Source organism: Dipodomys spectabilis, unplaced genomic scaffold (assembly GCF_019054845.1).
Source record: "Dipodomys spectabilis isolate Male_0828 unplaced genomic scaffold, ASM1905484v1 ptg000215l, whole genome shotgun sequence".
NCBI lineage: Eukaryota > Metazoa > Chordata > Mammalia > Rodentia > Heteromyidae > Dipodomys > Dipodomys spectabilis.
Window position 1 is genome coordinate 218,609 of NW_024870892.1, and position 22,611 is coordinate 241,219.

Here is a 22,611-nt window from a genome sequence, read left to right on the forward strand (position 1 = left end):
TTCTTCTCTTCTCTTCTCTCTCTCTTTCCTTCCTTCCTTCCTTCTTTCCCCTTCCCTTCCCTTCCCTCCCTCCCTTCCCTCCCTCCCTCCCTTCCTTTCTTTTCTGTCGGTTATGGAGCTTGAACTCAGGGCCTGGGTGCTGTTTCTGAGCCCTTTTGCTCTACCACTTTGAGCCACAGCTCCACTGCTTTTTTTTCTGGTGGTTAATTGGAGATAAGAATTTCATGGACTCTTGCATCTGGGCTGGCTTTTGAATTGGGATCCTCAGATCTCAACCTCCTGAATAGCTAGGATTCCAGGCATGAGCACCAGCGCCCAAGTGTTCATCTTTTTTTTAACCATCTCTCAAACCATACAGGAATTAGGGAGATAGGCCCCAAATTTAATGTAGTTTTCATGGAAAAAATATAGCTCTAGGAAGACTAGTAAAGCAATTTAGATTTTATGAAATCTAAAATAAAAATTTTTTTTTTGCTGCTACATTACCAAGTCAAACAAAAAGAAGATTGAACACTGAAACATTTCTCAAACTAGTGGATCATTCCCAATGTCCCCTCTGATGCAAGGAAATGACTGACGAATAGCTAGGTCAAATTCAGTGGCTCCTTCTTGTAATTACACCATTTCAAAAATCCCACTTCACATGTAGTGAACTGACCGGGACTTAAGCCTGTTGTACTTTAAGAATCACTAACTGATTTTTTAAGACATAGATGATCTTAAAACCTTTATTTATTTGGAGACATTACAAATCTAGTTCTGTGCTTGTGCTTCACATTAGTCATCTGAGTTTTCATTTTCATGAAACATATTCATCTTTCCCAATTCTTTTTTATAAATTATATTTTCACGATCTTTAGGTGTACAGATGAGTTACTATTCAACAAATCAGCTTATAAGTACAATGCATCTTGATTTTCTTAATAACCTTTAAAAAATCTTTTATTGTCAAGAAAGAATAGTCGCTTTGGAGTGGCAACTTATTTGGTACTCAATGGCAGCAAAAGGAATCACCCTCGCCTTCACTGGGCTTTTTATTTTTAAAGGAGAATTGCAAAATAACGGGCACAACACACATAAATTACACTCTCTGTTCTGACCATAAATTACTCGTTACCACCTACAGCGAGAGGGATCCCAGAGTGCTACTTCCCAGGGGAAGGGGCGGGGGACAGGAAGCAGCCATCCATAACCCTCCCCACTAGCTGAAGTCAGCCATGGGCGGGGAGCAGAGGGAACTCATCCTTACCATTAATATGTATTTGGAACAAATGGCCTTCGACATTTTCGTCCATAAAATCGTTACAGTGATCAGTGCTGGATTTAGCAAAATGCATCAGCCTTGACCCAGGGCGGAAGTTAAAATTCCTCACTGCCTCTTACCTTCTCTTGCGGCTGTCTTCAGAGCACAGGGCTTGGCATATTAGGCCAATTAGACAGAGCCAGAGTGCTGCTAGAGCAATTACCCGCCAGTCACCGATGGACTTAATGAGGGGGATGCAGCCCATTGACCAATCAAAACACAGCCACCAGGGACACAGCAGCAGCCAGGCATTCAATGAATAGTAGTAATTATAGTTTATGGCCTGTCAGTCAAAAGGAAAACAAACACTTACTTGATACTGAACTTGAAAGAACATATATCTTAACTTCATTTGTGAGGCATTCACAGGCTTCTGTTCAAGGACACAGCAGTTGCATAAAAATAAAATGCTGCCATTTATATTTTGGATCTATCTATCTATCTATCTATCTATCTATCTATCTATCTATCTATCTATCTATCTGTAGCCTGCAATTTATTCAATTCATTCAGATCTTAGTATATTAAAAATACAGTGAGGCCATTACCCCCACGCAATACATCTGTTCTATTTTCTGGCCAAGCAACACGTAATGGATTTATGTGGTGATGCCGAAAGCCCCTGACCCACGAAATCCGAGGTCTCAGGGTCAGTTACCCATTTGTTAATAACGCTAAGAAAAGCGTCTTGTTCCTGGCTGTCCTCTTGATTTCTCTCTAGGAAAAAGTACCTAAGAATTTATGGCTTGATAGCCTTTAGGAAAAAAGGGGCAAACCTCAGAGAATAAAGCATCTAGACACTGCTAAGACTCTTTAAGAAACCACCAATATTGTTACATTTCATGTAAATAAATAATTTCCTCTATAACAAACCATGTGGTCAAGGGTACTTTACAAAGACTGACAAGGAACTGGATGGGAGACAGAACTAACTTTTTCACTTTCATTAGAAAGGATATAGTTGGACCTCTGAATCTGTGGATTCTGTATCCCTGGATTTAACTTACCACACATCCAATCAACCCTGGGTTGAACATATTTAGAAAAAACAATTCCAGAAAGTTCCAAAAGGCAAACCGTAACTTGCATCCTGCAGTAAGGAAGGACTTCACACATCCATGTGAATGAAGTGATATGCAGGCATTTTATCAGGTATTAAATATGAGTGAGAGATTTTTTTTTTAAAGCTCCGAGAAGATGTGCACAGGTGAGTCACAAATACTCTGTCATCTTATGTAGGGACTGGAGCACCCCTGCACTTTGGTGTCCCTGGAGCCAACTTCCCAGAAAACAGCTCCTCACACATAGCAGGAGACAACTTCCAAGGAGCTCACACCAACCCTCGTGATGCCCTAAGTTGGCATCATCCTACCCTATCAACAAGCGTGGAATTAAGTGTGTCCATTCATCAGGGGTGTTGTAAGGCTGGCAGGGGCGGAGGTGAGGAGGACCAGGAAGGCGCTGGGAATGTGGCAGTTTTGAGAAGACAGCAGGCTCAGTACTTACCCTAACCAACATGCTGTCTGCAAACGAGGCCGGGTTGTCCACCTCGGTAAATGCTGGCGGGCCAGTACCCATGATTTTCCAGCGCACATAGAGCACACCAGCCCCTCCAGTGGTGAGAAGGGTCATTCGGAAGAGGAGGCCTCCGCTCCTGAGCACACCGATATTCTGAAAGGACACATGAAGCCCCTGTTGCTTAGGATTTTCAACTCACAGGTTCACTTGTACAGCAATGCTGCCTGAATGACTTTGATACTGCATGAAAAGGCTACATTTAAAAAAATTAAAAAGCCAAGAGAAATACCTGGAAAGTGGCACGTTAAATTAGCGTACTTGACATTTTCTATGTCTGGGATGGAGACAATAGTGTGTATGTAACTCACCTCTAATGACTTGTCCTTACGAAGCACCTTCTGGATGACTTCCAGCACACTGAGTTTGCCAATCAACAGGACATCAAACACAGCATTCAAGCCCTAAGGAAGCAAAGCAATCACTCATGGGGAGGCTGGTCTGGGTTAAGTACAATTAAAGTCACAATTTTATGATTTAATCTACACAAAGAATGTGAAGGATTAGATAACCATGGAAGAACTCTTCAGCATTTAAAAAGAACCATTCCACGTTCATATGAAATTAGCGCATGTTACTATAGCACATTTTTATTTCGTAAAACAGTAATGATTCTGTAGTTGATATTTAAGAGTACTAAGCTTCAAGATAATTAGAAATTTAGACTTCCCAGTGGTCCTGATCCTACCCTCTCTCAACATTTAACAGTCCCTTAGTTCACGTAACAATGGTTAGATATTGAGCAGTAATTCTGCTTAACAAAGGCAGTATCATGAACAAAGCCACAGAGCTACACTTAAATTGCTGGCTGATTTGGGCATGGGGAGCATGGATGGATAGGCACACATGTAAATATCAGAGGAAACTTTGGAGATCTTTTGGGAACAGTTCTAATTGTTCATGTGTCTGTTCCCCTGGGCACATGCTGGACTACAACTCCCAGCTTGCTCTACAGTCAGGTGAGGTCATGTGGAGAGAAGTGCCATTTACCATTTTGGAGGTATGGCTTAAAAGTTTGTTTTCTTCTTCTAGCTGGCTGGAGTGGAGATGCCCAGGACAACTTTGGAAACGACATGCTGAGGATGGTAGTACCTCTGCCAGCCTGGGGGGAAGGACACCACTATTGGCTAATTATGTGAAGCCATTGGTGCTCTGCCTACGTTTCTTTCTAGCAGCTGCTATGACAGCTACTAAAATTATGGTTTATAGGCCAAAGGAGGGATAAGGCTCTACTCTCTACCCTGCCATGGACTTTGTATAAAAACCCCAGGAGCAGGCAGCAACATCTAACCAAACTCATGGCCCAATCTGGAGAGAGAGGGGTCTGAATATACATGACTTGGGTTTTTAATATGGGGTTTCATGGCAAAAGAGATCAGAATTTATCAGAAGTCAGTAGTAATTTGTGGATTTCACAGTAAGGATGACAACCCTACTTAACCCTCTCCCACGAATGCTGGGAGCCATTAATTATCGAATACACAGGCCAAGGCTGGGTTAAACATTTCAGTCTTGATTGTACTCATTCATGTGACACATGGTCATTGTGGGTCACAGAAGACCATTTCTGCTTGTTCTATACAAGGCAGGAGCCTCCTGTTGAGTGGCTGTTGTCTTTTCATTTTTTTTTTTGGCCTGGAGCTATAGACAGTCCCTAAGAGGTGATCATGATTGCCATAAGGCTAAGACTCTTCTCTTTGACTTAAAAGGCAGCGTCAAAATGTGCCCATTTTATTTACGTAAACTCAACCTAATCTTCTTTTTGGTGATGGTAATTTACTATTTCAAAGCTTTTTTGATTATACTGTGAAATAAGCAAACAAGAACTATTTGCTGTTCTATTTTTTTTTTTTTAAATATGTAGTTTGATTGTAAAGATACTGTACAGAGGGGTTACAGTTACATGAGCGAGGTAACAAGTCCATTTCCTATTGGGCATTGTTACCCCCTCCAACACAATCTTGAACACCCCCAAAATGCTAATGTAGTTGGTAGGGCCTCAGACCTGTTAAAATGCAATGCTGACTCAGCAGATCTGGGATGGGGACAGGTCTACCAAGTTCTGGGATGGGATGTTTTGGACACTACTTGTTCTCAAACTATTAGAGCAGAGGTTCTAAATAGAATGATTATGTCCCTGAGGGCTGTCCAATGTCTAACAATGTGGGTAATATGGGCCTTCCCACAGGGGACATTTTCAACAATGTAAGTGATACATTTGCTTTTCTCTTTCTTTCTCTTTCTTGCTTGCTTGCTTTCTTTCCTTTCTTTCCTCCCTCCTTCCTTCTCTCTCTTCCTTCATTCCTTTCTTTTTGCTGATCCTGAGACTTGAACTCTAGGCCTAGGCACTGTCCCTGAACCTTTTGCTCAAGGCTAACACTCTACCTCTGAGTAGCTAGGATTACAAGCATGAGTCACCAGCACCTGGTTTGTACTTGTTTTAACTAAAGGACTGAAGCAACAATGGGTCCTCGAGTCAACTGATATGAAATTACCCATCTATCAAAACTTAAGACATTATGTTTTGAATCATAATGTGTTTGTTTCTGAAACATACTAGCATATTGATTTTTCTCGCAGGTCACTTTTCTATCAGAAAGAATATAGCCACATTACCGTTCTGTTAATCACACAAGATGGTAAAACTCTTTTAAGAGTTTTTCCATTTTTGAAAAACACCATCAGGTTGCTTTGGCATAAGGGAGAGGTACCAGGGTCCTCTCCGGAGCTTCTAACTTGTGTTCACGGTTGGAATGATGGGTCACACTTAATCAGACTGAAGCTATACGTATAAAGTGAGTAAACTACACTTTAAGAAAATAATGTTGAGAAGTTGGCTTTAAAAATTGGAATAGAACTTAATAGAAAAAGGGTCAACTTTTTTCCTAACATTTTATCTCTGGTTAAAATAAGTGTCCTAAGTTTTAGTTAAATTTCCTAAATTAAGATAGATCTTCAAATTTAAAAACAACCAAACTGAGCCAGGCACAGTGGTTCATGCTTTGTAATCCTAACTACTCAGGAGGCTGAGATCTGAGGATTGTGGTTCAAAACCAGCCCAAGCAGGGAAGTCCATGAGACTCTTATCTCCAATTAACCACCATAAGTTAAATGAAGTTGTGACTCAAGTGATGGAGTACTAGCCTTGAGCAAAAAAGCTCAGGGACAGTGCCCAGGCCCTGAGTTTAAGCCCAAAGACTGGCACACTCCCTAAAAAAACCCCCCGAACCAAGATAATACATTTACTATATAACATATAAAGAGACTTCAAGGTTCAGAGAAGCCTTCAAATGCATGAGGTTGAAGCACAGCTAGCTTGGTAACATAACAGCATTTCTTCATTTCCAGGCAGCAGCTCTTACTACCTCCCGAACCACATGCATTGCTGGGCCAGTCTTCTGTCGCACCTACGATTGCTGACATATGTGAGAGCAAACCAGGAAACACAAGCCATTCCCCTTCTTTGTCTACAGGAACTCTCCAAGAAAATGAATCTTGGCTCTACAAGAACATCCCACACATTGTTTCCCACAAGCAGCTAGCCGGTCAACACATCAAACAACATGGCGGAAACGGCAGAAGTATGACAGCACAAGCCACTGTTCCAGAAGAGTGTCTGACCTCAGACTGGCAATAGGGTACAGAATTAGAGGGAATCACAGAGCAGGCTGGCCACTGTCTGTAGAGAAGAGGGAACAGATGTGCGATGGGAACCCAGCTGTGTCTGAGGTCTTACCAGCACGGTGATCCCTTGCTCTTTGCACAGCATGGCCACTGCTCCCAGAAAGATACTCAGCAACACCCAGAAAGTTGAAGAATGAGCTCGCTCCTTGTTACCTGCCAAGAGGAGATGAATGTGAAAATCGTGTGACTTATCTGCCTGTTAATGTCAGGAACTAAAATTCCCAAGCATGCCACAGACAGAAAGCAATGTGTTTCTCAGACAGCATGCCTCTATAGGCCAGTGTGCATTTCTGCAGTTCAGGCTGGACAGTGCCTCTAAATGGGGTGTATATCTCTCCTCTTCCTGAGATATACCCAGAAAGATGTAACATCCCAGAATCCCCACTGGGCAAGGTCCCATTCCCCAGCCTGCCAATCGCCTATGAGACCACGTTGACAAGTTGTTTTGAGAATTCTGAGTGCAGATGATGTGTCTGCTGGCAGGATGACCCCAGTGGTCACTGTTGAGGTCATGTTGGGGGAACAGCTCCAAGACTACTATTCTAGAGTTCAGGGCTGGCTTTCTGCTTCAGATGAGTCTATTGGCTCTGGCCTCTAGTACTCATGGAGGGCTGTGACAGAGAAAGCCATGGGTCAGGTGGGCTGCCAACCCGCAGGAAGTCCAAACACTGCTAGACATGTGACCCAGTAAGCAACCCATGAGGGTGAAAGCCACGGAACCCTAAACCACCTTCCAATTAAGCAGGTCCGGCCACACACAACTTGGGAGCCAGAACTCTACTGCTGGGAGGGACAGAAGGGCACAGGTAGACCCATCTCTAGCCTTCCTTTGAGCCCTAGCCCCTCATCCTAATAAATGAACAAATCCTGAACCTGTAAGAATGCCCAGGTGCCTCGGGTCATTTCTACCTACAACTGGAACTCCAGTCCTGACTTCCGACTCTGTCAATTACTACACCACACTGTGCAGGTTACTCTCCCTCCTGTCTTGAGGCCCTTGTCCATAAAATTGGGGTAGCCTAAGTTAACACAGGACAGACTCGAAAGGGATTGTTATAGTGGAATATCTTGTCATTTGTGTTATAAATTGCAGGAAAGCAAAACACGTATCTCTGGAAAATACATGAGAAGCTGGCTGTAGTAGTTTCTGAGACATTCTAAAGAAAAATTGGCATGGGCAGGGAGGAAGTTATATTTTTCAGTATATAACCTTTAATACCCTTTAAAGGTGCATGTGTTAAAAATCATACTAAGAAGGTGAAGAAAAAAACAACCCCACAGGTCTCTAGACACTCACACAGTGAGACCAAAGGAGGATATTCATAGGAACGAATCACAAAGGCTCAATAGCTATGTGCATATGATCATATAAAATATTTTATGAAATAAACTTCAAGAAATGGAGATTTTTTTGTTGTTGTTGTCTTTTCCTTTTGTCTCGTTTGCTAGTTTACTTATCTTTGGGAGGGTAAGAGGGGCACAGAAATGGAGGGACAAAGGGTGAATAAATACAGCAGTGGTATTCACTAGACACTAGACAATAGTGAACATGAACTCTACAACTTGTACATGGGGGCAGGAGGAAAAAGCTGGGAGAGAGGGAGGGAAGGGGTGACATGGTTCAAAAAGAAATGTACTCATACCTGGCTTATGTAACTGTAACCCATTGTACATCACCTCTAAAATAACAATAAAATATTTTTTTAAAAAAGATTAAGTACAGCATGCTACATGTTGTATAGAAATAAAAAATCACTAGTCTGTCATACCAATAAATAACTATACTCAAATTTTATAGGAGTTAAGTTACAAGCAAGAATAAACATTTTAGGCAAAAAATCCTACTAAGACATGAATATTTAAAATAATCATTTGGGACAGTGCCAGAACCAAAGCAAACATTTGATAAATGTTGCACACAAAACAGCAAAATTCCCACAGGACGGAGGAAACAAAATTTCCATTAGGTTCAATGTAATTGTCAAGGGGGTGGCTGGTGAGTCATTCTGTTATGAAATGTACAGCTTGATTCTTATTAAACTTCTTGCTTGGGAGGCCAACAATAAGTGTGTGTTTGTGTGTGTGTGTATTATGCAGAACATCAAAGAGGGGATATAAACAATTTGTGTATCTTTACGAACTAATCTGCAAACCCCCATGATGGAAGAACTCTCATCTTACCAACACCAGTGAGGCCCGATTTGGGTAGAGGTGCTTTTAGCCTCTAGTGCTCAACAAATGGATTAAAACTTTGTTAATTTAGGAGAGGGACAGAACAGTACAATGACTGTGTGCATCTGATCATGCAAAATAATATTTATTGAAATGTACTCAAACAAAAGGCTTTTTCTCTCTTTTTTTTTTGTCTGTTATGGGGCTTAAAATCTGGGCATGGGCTCTGTCCTTCAGCTCTTCAGCTCAAGGCAAGCACTCTACCACTTGAGCCACAGTGCCACTTGCAGTTTTCTGGTGGTTTATCGGAGATAAGAATCTCATGGACTTTCTTGTCCAGGCTGGCTTTGAACCTCAATCCTCATATCTCAGCCTCCAGAGTAGCTAGGATTACAGACATGAGCCACCGTGGTGTAGTGGTTAGGTTTTCTCTTTAAGTTAAGATGATGAAGCCTGAACAACATCAAATGATGAGTCAGACATGGTGGGTCACATCAGTAATATTACTTACTCAGGAGGCGAGATTGGAAGAGATTGGAAGGATTATGTTCAAGGCCAGCTGAGGCAAAACATGCACGCGCGAGCGCGCGCGCGCAACACACACAGACAGACAGACACACACACACCCAGGTTCAGGAAACTTTTCAACCAATAATTAAGCACGGAGTGGGTGGCACACTATCATCCAGGCTGCATGGTAGGCTGAGACCTGGACTTATACCTGAAGTTGCAGGCTGGTCTGGGCAAAAGTGTTTGTGACACTCTATCTCAATTGGAAGATACTAGACACCAAAAATCATGCCTGCCATCTCAGTCAGGTAAGGAAGAGTAAACTAGGAGGAGAGTGTTCTGAGTGTGGGTCCAGGCAAAAAGGAATATGTTATTTCAAACAGACTCTGCAGAAAGGCTGTGTGTGTGTGTGTGTGTGTGTGTGTGTGTGTGTGTGTGTGTGTGTGTGTGTGTGTGTGTGTGTGTGTGTGTGTGTGTGTGTGTGTGTGTGTGCATGAGACTCAAGTGGCAGAGCACCAAGCTTGAAGTCCAGTACTGGCAAAGTTTCAGTACTGGCAAAAAAAAAAAAAATAGTGATGAAGTCTGTGGGAACCCAGCTGAACCCCTGGGCACTCAAAAAAGGTGAGCAGGGCTCACTTCTGATGGGACTCACATCTGTCGCTGCCTTTGGCAAAGGGCTCTCCTTCTGAGAGTGGTTTTCACTAGTGAACTTGCTGCTGTGACCACCCGGCCACTTCTCTGGTTTCCTAGGGTCTATATTCCTTTCCAGTCACAATCAACTCGACACATTCTCACTTTGCTTTGCTTCCTCAGTCTCCTCAGGCTATGATGCCTTTGGCGAAATCCTACTAATCTTTTAAATATCACTGTGAAACCACACCTCTGCCCAGCCAGGCAGTCTAACTTCTGAATTCATTTTCTTTGTTACGTTCAGAACAGAAATTGGTCCTACTGGGGGCCTAATTGCTCCTGTGGGCAGGTGTTGCCACCAGATTCCCCTAGATAAATTTAGGACAAAACACAGCCTCTAAACAATTTAGCACAACAGTCTTTAGTTTGTTATAAACCCTTGGTTCTCTGTTATTTCCCCTGACAGGTTTCTTCTTGTCAGCACTGCTGACATTAGGGCTAGTTGATTCCTTGTTATGGGGGAATTTCTACATATTGGATACCAGTAATACCTTTGGGTGTGTCACGGATATCGCCAAATAACACTGATGGGGATACTACTACCAGCTGAGTACTACTGCTCTAAAACGGTAGCCTCATGGAGTGGGGTGTGTGTGTGTGTGGGGGGCAGTTGGGGTGTTCTAGCACTGACACTTGGATCTTCCACGAAATACAGACTCAGGTCCTGCTGTCAGGAATTCTGAGGATTGCAATCAGCCAGCACCCTTTCAACAAGCTTTCTAGACCATTCGGATGCTCTTCGCAGCTGGCCATAGTACGCTTGCACACAGCTGCTTCACTGGCACCATGCCTGGCTTGAAAGAGGACTGAAAACTGTACTGACCAAAGCAGCCAGCAGCACCTGACTGAAGGAAGCAGAATCCTTTCCAGGACGCTTCCAGCAGGGGGCCACCTGCCCTTGACTTGAGGAACTTCAGTGATGGAAATGAACTTAAAACACAATCTGTTTTAAAACTTGGAGTCCTTAAAGAATATTCTGCCTTATGTCTAGAGCCTAGGTCTGCCTCTCTGAAGTTATTTTCGTAGCTTGGGGCTTGGAAATCAAGCTCTAGTTACAAGATATATATATACATACACATATATAATGTGTATATACATAGTATGTGTATGTATATATATATATATATGCAGGTATATATAAGCATATTTAGTTCCATCAAGTAAACTAAAGTTTGTGGAAATTAGTTATATGTATGTAATATAATGCCAAACGATGACAAGTATAACCATAACAGCTTAAAAAAAGAAGCCCATTACGTTATGTATGACTCCAGTTTAAGTGATTAAAAAGGTCATGGAAGCCTACCATTTGGGTATTTGCTAACCATCACTAGGAGGTAAACGTTGTCAGACCCCTAAAATTAAAAAAAAAAGTGGCCAAGATAACCTTAAAGGTAACATGTTAGTTACTATTAAGGGTATGATTCTGAGAAAGTGCACACAAGTTTGAACAGTGAACAGAGTCCAAACAGCACAACCCAAAGTGACCACAGTTCACAATGTCGCCACCTGCGCAACGGAAGCCCTGGCCTTCTGTCACATAGCAGAGAGGGATGGCCTGTGCCAGGGCTCAGTGTGTGGTTCTCCTCTCGGAACAAGTTCTCCCAAGGATAAGCCAGACCACTTCAGGGTATTCTCATCGTACCAGATTGTATGGAAAGCCTTCGATGAGGATAAATGACTCCACTGAATAAACAGGATAAAAGACAGCCACGTGAAAACTCTAGACCCAGAATAAGGAAGGAGTCTTCATGCTGACTAAACATTCAGTCCAGGTATTCACTAGAGACCAATGCACTCACTGCTCTCTGCCTACCTCAAACTTTTATCTGGATTTGATTTTTAAAAAAATCTTTCTCACTCCTACAAGTTGTATTTCTATTCTTTGCCTAAACATAATTTCCTAATGTAAGGTTCTCTGCTCTTAATTTCAAAAGCATGGGCTAGTAATTCAGCTAGTCCTATCTAGAATTTAAACCGCTTTCTTCTTGGATAGCTAACTTAGACTTACTGAGATACAGATAATGCACAGCAAACAGTTTTCCTTGGGTGGAGGAAGTGAGGATTAAAACTCAGGCCTCAAGCCTGCTAGGCGGCTGCTTGGCCACTTGAGCCATTCTCCCAACCCTTTTATATTTTAGAATAATTTTTGATAAGGCCTTGCAATTTTTGCCTAGGGTAGGCCTTAGAGAGTGACTCTAGTAGCTGGGATTACAGTCACATGTCACCAAAACTTGGCAAACAAAGCCTTTAGAGTTATTGAGTGTTCTGCCTATAATTTTATACTTCTCACACCCTAAACCAAAACATTTCCAAAAGAGTCTTTCTCTTCCCTTAATTTTCAGAAATTGCCTAAATCACACCCAAAAAATGAGATATGAAGGTATGGTTTCTTGGCTGAAGTTTCATTGGTTTTAGTGATCATTAAATATTAGGCATCACTTTTCAAACAGTTGGTAATTTCAGATCAAAGGCAAGATTTCAACAGTCAGTTATTAACCCAGTAACAGCTTCATTTGCAGAGAAGTACCTCCCACCTCTTCTGTCTTGGAGGGAAGTCATTATTGCTAATGAGTACTTGAAATTTACTTTCTCCCAGTGGAAATGTGGTACAGTATAACACACACGTCTGACTCTAAGTCTCTGGATGGAAAACATAATGTATTTTACATTTTTCTATTAATTGCTGAATGAAATTATATTGTTGACAAACTGAACTATTAAAGTATATTATTAAATTTCAGCTTATCACTTCCTTTTTATAATATGGTTACAAAAAAATTTAAAGTTACATATATAGTTCTCACTTTGTTTCTACTTCAGAGCAGTGTATGGGCCCAGGTGATCAGAATCCCAGCTCATAGTTAAAATATTTGTACATCATACATCTGTATTCTACCCCTACCTTTAAAAACATAAACCAATTGCCTAGTTTGGTCTAACCTATTCTCCTATAATTTTTGCCAGATTAACCACTCAATATTTTAGCAAGAGTCATACGACTAAGCATGCACGTGTGCTTTTTGAGTTTTCCACCAAAACACTTAATGTTTTTAAACTATATAAGTCTAAGGGGTCCTTCTACAAATGTGGAGTCTGTGTTGAAGTTCATGATAAACCAGGGCCAACCTATGTAATGTCGGCAAAATACTTACAGTACTGGGGTGAGCAACCAAAGTTCATTCCAGTAAAACTAAACCAACGTACTGGGTATGAGTTCTGGGGTAGCCTAGACTCACATAGTTTTACCCACATACTTCCCTGAATTAAAATTTACTTTGAGTTTTGGTTTATCAAGGTGACTAATGCTAATAATCGCCAACATATAACATAGCCTTGATGAAGTTGGACTTGTGTTTCTGTGACATTGTTTTTATTACCAAATGACATTAACCATTCTTGAATTTCAAATCTGAAGATTTCAATAAGATGACTGAGTAGATAGCACTAGGCCACCTTACAAATAGTTGGGACTTAGTAATTTATATGATTGCTACTTATATACTATCAGTCAATAGTTTCCTTTATTTTCATGCCTAGAAATCTTCCTTATTGTGATATTTCTTGAGATGTAATAACATTGAATAAAGCTAATAATTTTCCTAGTATAGAAAAATACTGCCAGAAGTTTTCTCACTTTTAATTTAGCCTTTGGATTCTTCAGGACTGTAATAAGTCTCAATAGGTAAAAGACTTTTAAAAATATATTTAAAAAATTACATTAAGAATATTAAAGTTGGACATCAGCTACTCTGAGGATATGGTGAGAAGCCACTCCAAAAAGACAAATCTAAGAGACTAGACGCAGAGCTGTGGCTCAAGTGGTAGAGTGTCAGCCTTGAGCAAAAAAGCTAAGTGAGAGTTACAAGTCTTTAAATTCAAGCCATAGTACCGGTACACACACACACACACACACACACACACACACACAAAAGATACAGGTTTCAAATTTTAAACTGAGAAGTAACTGTTAAAAGCAGTAAAACTAAATTTCGAGAAGCTGATGTCACCTCCTGTGTAGTTAAGACTTAGGGATTATCTCTGTTCAGGAAAATTTCCCCAAGACAAGGAATTCTAATTTGTACATGGCTCTGCATAAGCGCGGCAGGATGTCACCTTTACCCAGAATTCTCAGCCTCATTGTCCAGATTGTTATATTTTAAGCTCCAATGACTCAGGAGAGGATGGGAAAAAAGTACCATTCTTAACCATGCTGCATCTCTCATTTTTCAGAAGACCACTCACTGGGCTACAATTACACGCCATGGCACACATCACCAGTTTAAGATCCAGAATGTAACAGAGATTTGCCTTGATGATGCTTTCCTTAATTCAGTACTGTATGTTAGCAAAGATAATTCAACCCTTTAGGTAAATGGAGGTAAAGGCTGACCAGTGAAGGAAGTGTAGGGAAATAAATAGGTGGATAAATAAATAAATAAAGCAACATGCGGAAAGACACTTGTCAGCACTAACGCCCACAAGTGCCAACAGATGTGACCCATTAAATGAAGCATGTGCCTCAGACTTGGCACTCCTTCCAGGGGGGAAGCTCTCCTTTCAGCAAAAGCAGCACATTGTACAAGTGAGCCCTCTTCACCACCCTCTGCCTGGCATCTCTGCCTAGCGTAACTGGCACGTCATGGTGTGTGTGGGAACTGTGCCACCCTGACAGGTGGCCACGACTCTGAAGCTGCCAGAGTCACACAATGAGCATCAGATTCACATCCAAAAGTTGGACCCAACCAAGCCTGCTTTCATGTGCAGAAGGAAAGTTGAACTTGCTGTCCTCAAATTTGGGAAAATTAAGCATTGGAGGAACCAAAGAAACATGATGGCAGAAAGAAAGGGAAACCTGGCTGCCACCGTCGGCATTCACTCAGCAGCAGCCCCAACTCCATTAAATGTGGGTGTCCAGTAGGATGTGAGTTGGGCGGCTGCCATGCTCTGTAAGTTGAGTGATTCTAAGTCAAAGAAAAATGAATGACTTAGACTGAAAACACAAAGGAATTATAACTATTTTGTGTTAGGCTAAGGAGTGAGCAGAAAATACTTAGGAGGTTAAAAACAACAGAGATTTGATCTCTCATCTTTGGAATTATGAATTATAGTTTAGGATTAAAATGACTGTCCTTGAAACACAGCAAATCCCCTCCTCAATGGAAGAGACTCTCTGCCTCTCAGTGTCATTCCAATAAGACGACTATTTTATTAGTTTAAAAGGGAAAACCTTTTTCTGATTCTAGCAAGCTTACTGTGTATGGATTGTTTCCAATAGGAAATACCAGGCTTTAAAACAGATAAAAATATTGACAAAATATCTCATTGCAAGAATAGCACTGTTTGTTTCAGGTACTCAGAAATAATAAGTAGTGTTAGTGATATAATGACTTAATTATTATTATTTTTTAAATGCAAGTGTGCTGCCTTTACAAGGAAACATGCCTTTTGATTCTGTTGCAAAAGGCCTTGTTTGGAGACATAGTTAAGTACACAAAAGATAAAAGAGAACAAAGAAAAAGAAACCAATAATAACAAAAAGAAAAAAAAAAACCAGAAAGAGGTCTGGAAATGGTATATGAGTAGATTTTTTTTTTTCATTTTCTGAATGCTAGTATTCCAGAGCTCAGCACAGAGCTGCTTGCTAATAAACTTAGGCAGTTAAAAATTGTCCAGAGCTTTATAATACAGACACTGTGTCTATAAAGAAACCTAATGAGGTTACTCAAAAAGAGATGTGGTCTCTGAAAGAGCCTTTTAACTAGTTAAATAATTAATTTCAGAGTACTTCAATTTTTGGTCCTTGTAAAATAATATTAAGTCTGTTTCACTGTGAAAACCTTTTTAGAAATTCATGTTTATGTGTAACTAATGCCAGGCCTTTATTAAACTTTACATTCAGCTCTAACATGTACGGAAATCAAATCTTTAAACAGTTCACTTTAAACATCCAGTGGCATGATGATTTGCATCCCAGGAAATACTAGATTTAAATTATACCATGGCCAAATTTTGCTTCTCTGCTGAACATGAGCAAATATGGGCAAGTGGAACAGGAACTGTCATTGCAATGACATGCATATGTATTGGCCACCTGGATTTTGTACATTTGTACTGACTAGTTCGGGGAAAACATAAATGTGGTTACTCATAAGACATTCCTAACTCCAAATGAACATATAGACACTGAATTCCCAGGAGTATGAAAAGCTCTTCTCTATTAGACCAAGGGAAATTAGAGAGATCAGCCAAGAAATGACTGGTACAAAGGCCATGGCCTTCTGTTCTGCAAACATGAAAAGGTAACACTGAGCAAAGGCTGAGAGGTAAGGACAGGAGGACAAAGTTCACAGGAAAGTATGGAGGATGGAGATAGTCTGTTCTTAAGGCATCAGGCTAAATGCAAGCTTTATTTTATTTTTAAAAATTTATTTGGTTGGTTGTGGGGCTTGAACTCTGGGCTTGGGTGCTGTCCCTCAGCTCTTCAGCTCAAGGAGAGCGCTCTACCGCTTGAGTCACCGTGCCACTTCCGGTTTTCTAGTGGTTTATTGGAGATAAGGGTCTCACAGACTTTCCTGCCCAGGCTGGCTTTGAACCGCGATTCTCAGATCTCAGCCTCTCATGTAGCTAGGATTATAGGCGTGAGATTTATTTTAATCAAAATATACTGGACTGGTGCTGGAGATGTAACTCAATAGCACTGATACAAACAGGAACACACACACACACACACACACACACACACACACACACACACACACACACACGTACACATCTGTAAGTCCAGAGCCCTGTCCAAACATGAACTTTTGTCTCTCTAGGTTTGCAAACCCATGGTCTGGTATAAGAAATACCCTTAAAGTTTGGCTTCTGATTAGTTGATGGAATGAACAACATAGGCTTGTAAGTCTCTATTGGAGACCACATGTACTTATGCCTGAATGAATGACTTCTGTATACAGGACTCTGATTTCTCCTCTGGTAATCTCAGTTTGTGAATAATGTATACCTTTTTTTTTTTTTGGTGCCAGTACTGGGCCTTGAACTAAGGGTATTAAGCCACTTGAACCATACCTTCACTTCTGATTTTCTGCTATTAACTGGAGTCTCATAGATTTTCCTGCCTAGGCTGGCTTTCAAACCTCTATCCTTAGCTCTCAGCCTCCTGTGTAGCTAGGATTTCAGGCATGAGCCATTAGCACCTGGCCACTGTGCACCTCTTCAGACTCCTAGGCACCCTTTGTGCAAAGTGGAACATTAACAGGATATTTCAGGATTCTTCCAAAGAGCTCTTACTTACAGACAAAGGAGCGCACTCCATTTTTCACATGTTTAAAACTGAGCTAAAACTGAGCAAAGAAAACTAGAAACACAGAAATGTTAATGAAAACGCTGTGCTTCTAACACAGAGGGTGTGAGTCTGGGGTACTAGATCTCAGGAAGTCACCCTTGTGAGACAACATGTGCTCCAAAACAAGCTCAGGTGCCATGGCGCAGAAGGAACATGCAGGCACAGCGAGTAAAGGCTCTCATGGGTGTGGTCTGACCCACGCTAGGAAACTATGGCTAGTGGCTGAGCTATAAACACGTAGGGCATCTAGAATCCAGACTAGTGCTCAATCCCATGACTCAGCCAGAAATGAAACAGCAAAAATCTACCCCAAGTGCTTGGGGTCAGGTGTTGCTTCCTCCTGTGGCTTGGTGCCTGCTCCCTTGATGCCCTCCACCCCAACACTCCCATATCAACAGTTGCATCAGCATTATTGAGCTATGTGTTATGATAAAGGCAATGGAGTAGACAGACAGATCAAGGACAAATTATACCTCTGACCCATGTTCTCTCATGATCATGAGCAAACAGATCATTTCCCACCTGTTACAACACTGCTTGACAGGACAACAACATACAGGCTGAAAATTAAGAAGGCAAACATAATGCTTACTTTCTCTAAATGCTTTACAGTAGCCAAGGAAAGATAACAAAAAGAACAGGGCACACAGGAGGTCTGCACGGCCGACAACACCAGCAACCTTAAAAGAAGGGGAAAAGAAAGAGATTTACTAAGACACATATAAGCATTGCTGCACATTAGAAATACAAACATATCCCTTTGACATATAAAACAAGCAGCCTGCTAGTCTTAATCACTAACGAATGTGCAACAGTGCAATAATTCTGTGGTACTGTCTTATAATTGGCTCTCTTCATCTTGGGTCTGAGACTGCTTGGAAAAGGTGGGTTGGCTTCAACAGTGACTGTGCAAGGTGTACACTAGTGACATGTGCCCAGCAGATTTTAATGCATTACACCAAGATCTTCTGCATTGGGCCTTTCATGGCCCCACAGAGTGTTTTTAATTGGAAAATGTTATCAGCTCAGAGGCTATGATATTGAAAAAAAACTGCTGGGGCTGGGAAGGTGGCTCAGTGGTACAGTGCTTGCCTCACATGCATGAGGCCCTGGGTTGTATTCCTCAGCACCACATAAATAGAAAAAAGCTAGAAGTGGCATTGTGGCTCCAGTGGTAGAGCACTAGCCTTGAGCTGAAGAGCCTGAGGGACAGTGCCCAGGCCCAGAGTTCAAACCCCATGACCAAACAAACAAACAAACAACTGTTTAGAAGCAAGAAGGATATAAAATGGGAAACGTTTATTAAAAGTCATCACTTAGGCCAAAAAGGACACAGGATGACCTTTCCAAGCTGCCTCTGCTACCTATCTATTTGTCAGGCCCAAATGGAGTCAATGGGTAAATTGGGGAACAGAGTGAGAGGAAAGAGTCACAAGATGAAAACAGTGGGAATCGGGAGATATCCTACTGAGCGGATGAGTCAGGCTCAAAAAACAAAATACTGTGTTTTCACTCACAAGCTAGATCTCAAAGATGGACACATACATATACATATATCCATTTGCATAAGTATGCACAGATATGGAAAAACATTAACATGAATATAACTAAGGGATTCTTTACTAGAAGATGAGGAGGGAAGGAAAAATAATAGCGGGTGAAGAATTTTGAAATATATTTGAAAGAGATAAATAAAGTGCCTGCAACTATAAAAACTGAACAAGGGAAACTTCTGAAATTGTGAGGGCAGGGGAGAGAAAGTAGGGGAGAAGAATTAGAGGGGATGAGGATGGTTAGAAGATATTGCAACCATGTGTGAAATCCAACAATGAAATCCTCTAACACCGTACAAAATATAAGCTAATAAAAATAATGAAAGAAAACAGAATTTCCTAACCTTTCTTTCTCCTTATTTCAACTCTGCAGTAGAGACCTGAGACTACAACCAATCCTAACTCACATGGAATCTCAGGTGACGAGATTTAGCAGAATTCTTATATTAGTGCCAAGGTCCTCGGTCCTCCCAATTTGCTGAAGGAAAAATATAATTCTCTCTCTCTCTCTCTAAATCCCTCATTTACAGGAGTGTCCTGTGAGAGCAATACTGAAGCAGATGTAGGGTGGGGTGGGGAGGGCTAACAGCCTCTGGCTAACACCCAGAATACATGCAGCAGCAGCTCAGTGGCATAGAGAAGGGGCCATGGGAGGGGCTGAGCTGTCAGGGCTTCCCCTCCACCTCATCCAAGTCAAGTCCGTCCGGAGATGAGGGCCCACGGGAGAGGCAGAGTGGTTTCCTGAGCAGCTGCGCACATCCTCAGTGTGGACTTCAGAAGCCCAGGACTTAAGTTGATCCCGCTCCTACCTGTGACAGACCCTAAGTCAGTCCTGTACCTACCCTCCAGGGCCACTGCCTCATCTGTAAAGGGCTTCTTCGAGATGGACATCACAGCGTTTTGATGACAATCATATCATGAAAGCATTTCGTAAATCATAAAGCTGTCAGCTACCACAGAAAAGCTGTCTCAGGCCCTCTGCTAATGAAGGGCTCTCTGCTACTGACCTTTAGATTCCAAAGCCAGGCAAATTCATCATCATACTTTTAGGGCTGGGGTCGTGACACAAGCTACACAGACGCTGTCACCAGAGCTTGCACTATACCTTCAGTATGAAGTCTCCCCAGGGTGGCAGAGAGAAACGTGGCTGACCTAGAAACAACTGACTCAACTGTAAGTGGAGGGTGCTTATGTGGTGTACACTGGGTTGTTTACTGTGGAACTCTGGAGCCAACTCAAGTGCTGGAAGGAAGCCCGTCTTAGTGAGCAAGATGGCTCATGGACACCTTTGGGTTTCTTATACAATTGCAGATGTCACAGGCAGGTGGTACTTACACACTCGGTGTGCACTGGATGGACAGCAAACAGCAGGGCTGCCAGCAGGGATGCTCTGGGGGCCAGGTGCATCCTCCGGCCTTTACTGGTGTACTGCAGACCACCAAACAGCACCGAGAAGACGTCCACCAGGAGGACAGAGATGCCGGCATGTAGGAGGATGTTGACCACGTGAAAACCCACCGGGTAGAAGCCGCCAGACAAGTAGTAGTTGAGCCTACATTGGACACAGGATGGTTACACTAGATGTGTGGACGGTGTTCAATGGAACAGCAAGGGCCTGAAGACATGGTGTGAACAGTTACCCACAGAAAGGAGAGTGGAAGAAATGGACATGTTACCAGGAACACTAGAAAAAAAGAAGCTAGATAAGTGTGTGTGTGCGTGTGTGCCCAGTCCTGGGGCTTTAACTCAGGGCCTGGGCACTGTGTCTGCACTTCTGTGCTCAAGGTTAGCACTCTACCATTTGAGCCACAGTTCCATTTCTGACTTTTTGTGGGTTAACTGGAGATAAGTTTCATAGCCCTTCCTGCCAGTGCTGCCTTAGAACTGTGATCCTCAGATCTCAGCCTCCTGAGTAGTTGAGATTACAGGTGTGAGTCATAGTGTCCAGCTAGATAATTCTTAAGGTGTAAAAAAGGGAAGCACTTAGGACTGGATATGATGACTCATGCCCATAATCTCAGGAGCTAGAGATTGGAAGGATCACAGTTACAAGCTAGCTCTGGCAAAAAGTCAGCAAGACTCATTTCAACAAACAAGCCTGGCATGGAAGCTGACCTGTTGTTCCTGTTATGTAGGAGGCTGTAGGTAAGAGGGTAGAGGTCTGAGGCTGGCCCAGCAAAAGTGTGGGATTTTACCTGGAAATGACTAAAGCAAAAGGGGACTGGTGATTAGTTCAAGTGGTAGAGCACCTGTCTAACAAATGTAAGGCCTTGAGTTCAAACCCCAAGTGTCACAGAAGAAAAACAGAAAAAGAAGGACTGCATTCCAAATAAGACATGATATACTGTCAGGACTTAGATTTAAGAGTTGTGCAACTTATCCACGAAGAAGTGCTTCTAACATCAAGCTAGCCAGCTTGTCCTCCTCCTCCTCACTGTCTGTGATGCCTACTTTTGACTTCTTCTCGGGTACTAGTGATTCCAATTCTCCGTTTCCTGCTTCTCTGAGAGATCTATGCACAAGTATTAGCCCAACCAATAGGTATGAGCGAGAATGTTTGTGCAGTAATGAGACCTGTGTGATGTAATCGCTCCCTGATTAATAGAGGTGGAAGGTTGTTTTTAACTTTTCATTTCTTCACAGTGACTTCTTTTTTGGTTGGTTATGGGGCTTGAACTCTGGGCTTGGGGGCCATCCCTGCGCTCTTCAGCTCAAGATGAGCGCTCTACAGCTTGAGCTACAGCGCCACTTTCGGTTTTCTAGTAGTTTATTGGAGATGAGAGTCTCACGGACTTTCCTGCCCTGGCTGGCTTTGAGCCTCGATTCTCAGATCTCAGCTTCCTGAGTAGCTAGGATTATAGGCATGAGACACTGGCGCCCAGCTTTCATAGTGACTTCTATCTTACTTTTGTTATGGGGGGAAAAACCCTTCACAATTTCATCAGAAGCCTCATGTTGCTTTGACACATATCAATTGTTCCCTAGGTGCTAGCCAGGCAATAAAGGGTGCATCTCAGGAAAGAAAAAATGTGGAGCACTTAACTAATGTGAGCATTCTCCTTACTCAGGGCTGCGTTAACCTTTTCTTCAGCTTTCTAGTTTTCATCTGTGCTTGTGGGCATGAGCACTTTGAAATCTTTCCTCAGGCCCATCCTCCAGTCTCACTGGGCACATCTCCTGAGACTTGAAATGAGCACGGAATTCTTAGAATATAGGAGTGTCTCTGCCTATGGGAATCGCCAGCTGGTCCCACCACAGCTGATGACACAGCCATGCAAGGTCACACGCAAGCCTTGGATGGCTGTCACCGCCCCAAGCTGTCATCTCACCTGAACGTCAGGACGGTGAGAGGCCGGTAGGACTTGTGACTGGTGTTGCTGCTCAGTCTACTGCCCCAGAAGTCATGATGCCACAGGTCCCCCAGAGGAGTGTCTGCCTGGAGATCCTGCAGGACACATCAGGGGACATTCTGGATGAGGGAGACACAATTCTTTCCCAGCTCTCTGTTGAAGCCCTCACCACTCTGACTGAGAGTTCCCATGAATTCTCAGTGCTGCCATTTCTGTGCCAACCAATACCACCTCTCTTTGCCTAGCATGGAGCCAGGCCTCTGAGCAGCGATGTGCTCCTTCAGTTATGTTCTGTATGATAAGAGCCTTGGGTGGCTGCCCTGGCCCCTCTGATAGCTTCCCACAGCCTGGAACAAAGCTGATGTCTTTACAGAGCTGCCACAAAGCTTCCACTGGCACATGTAGCTGACTCTGTACTCCTGC

At 42.4% G+C, this 22,611-nt stretch overlaps 1 protein-coding gene across 2 annotated transcripts in view; it reads right to left on the reverse strand.

Moving 5' to 3' along the window:
* The window catches only part of Tmtc4 (transmembrane O-mannosyltransferase targeting cadherins 4), a 53,426-nt gene that overhangs the window by 20,826 nt on the left and 9,989 nt on the right, over window positions 1-22,611 (reverse strand). For both annotated transcript variants that reach the window (XM_042697316.1, XM_042697317.1), the window contains exons 3-9: window positions 22,168-22,283; window positions 20,174-20,390; window positions 17,878-17,965; window positions 6,615-6,715; window positions 3,190-3,282; window positions 2,810-2,974; window positions 1,384-1,586 (exon numbers count right to left, since the gene is read on the reverse strand). In XM_042697316.1, the coding sequence (XP_042553250.1) occupies window positions 1,384-1,586; window positions 2,810-2,974; window positions 3,190-3,282; window positions 6,615-6,715; window positions 17,878-17,965; window positions 20,174-20,390; window positions 22,168-22,283 (983 nt within the window). The remainder of the gene's footprint in view (window positions 1-1,383; window positions 1,587-2,809; window positions 2,975-3,189; window positions 3,283-6,614; window positions 6,716-17,877; window positions 17,966-20,173; window positions 20,391-22,167; window positions 22,284-22,611) is intronic.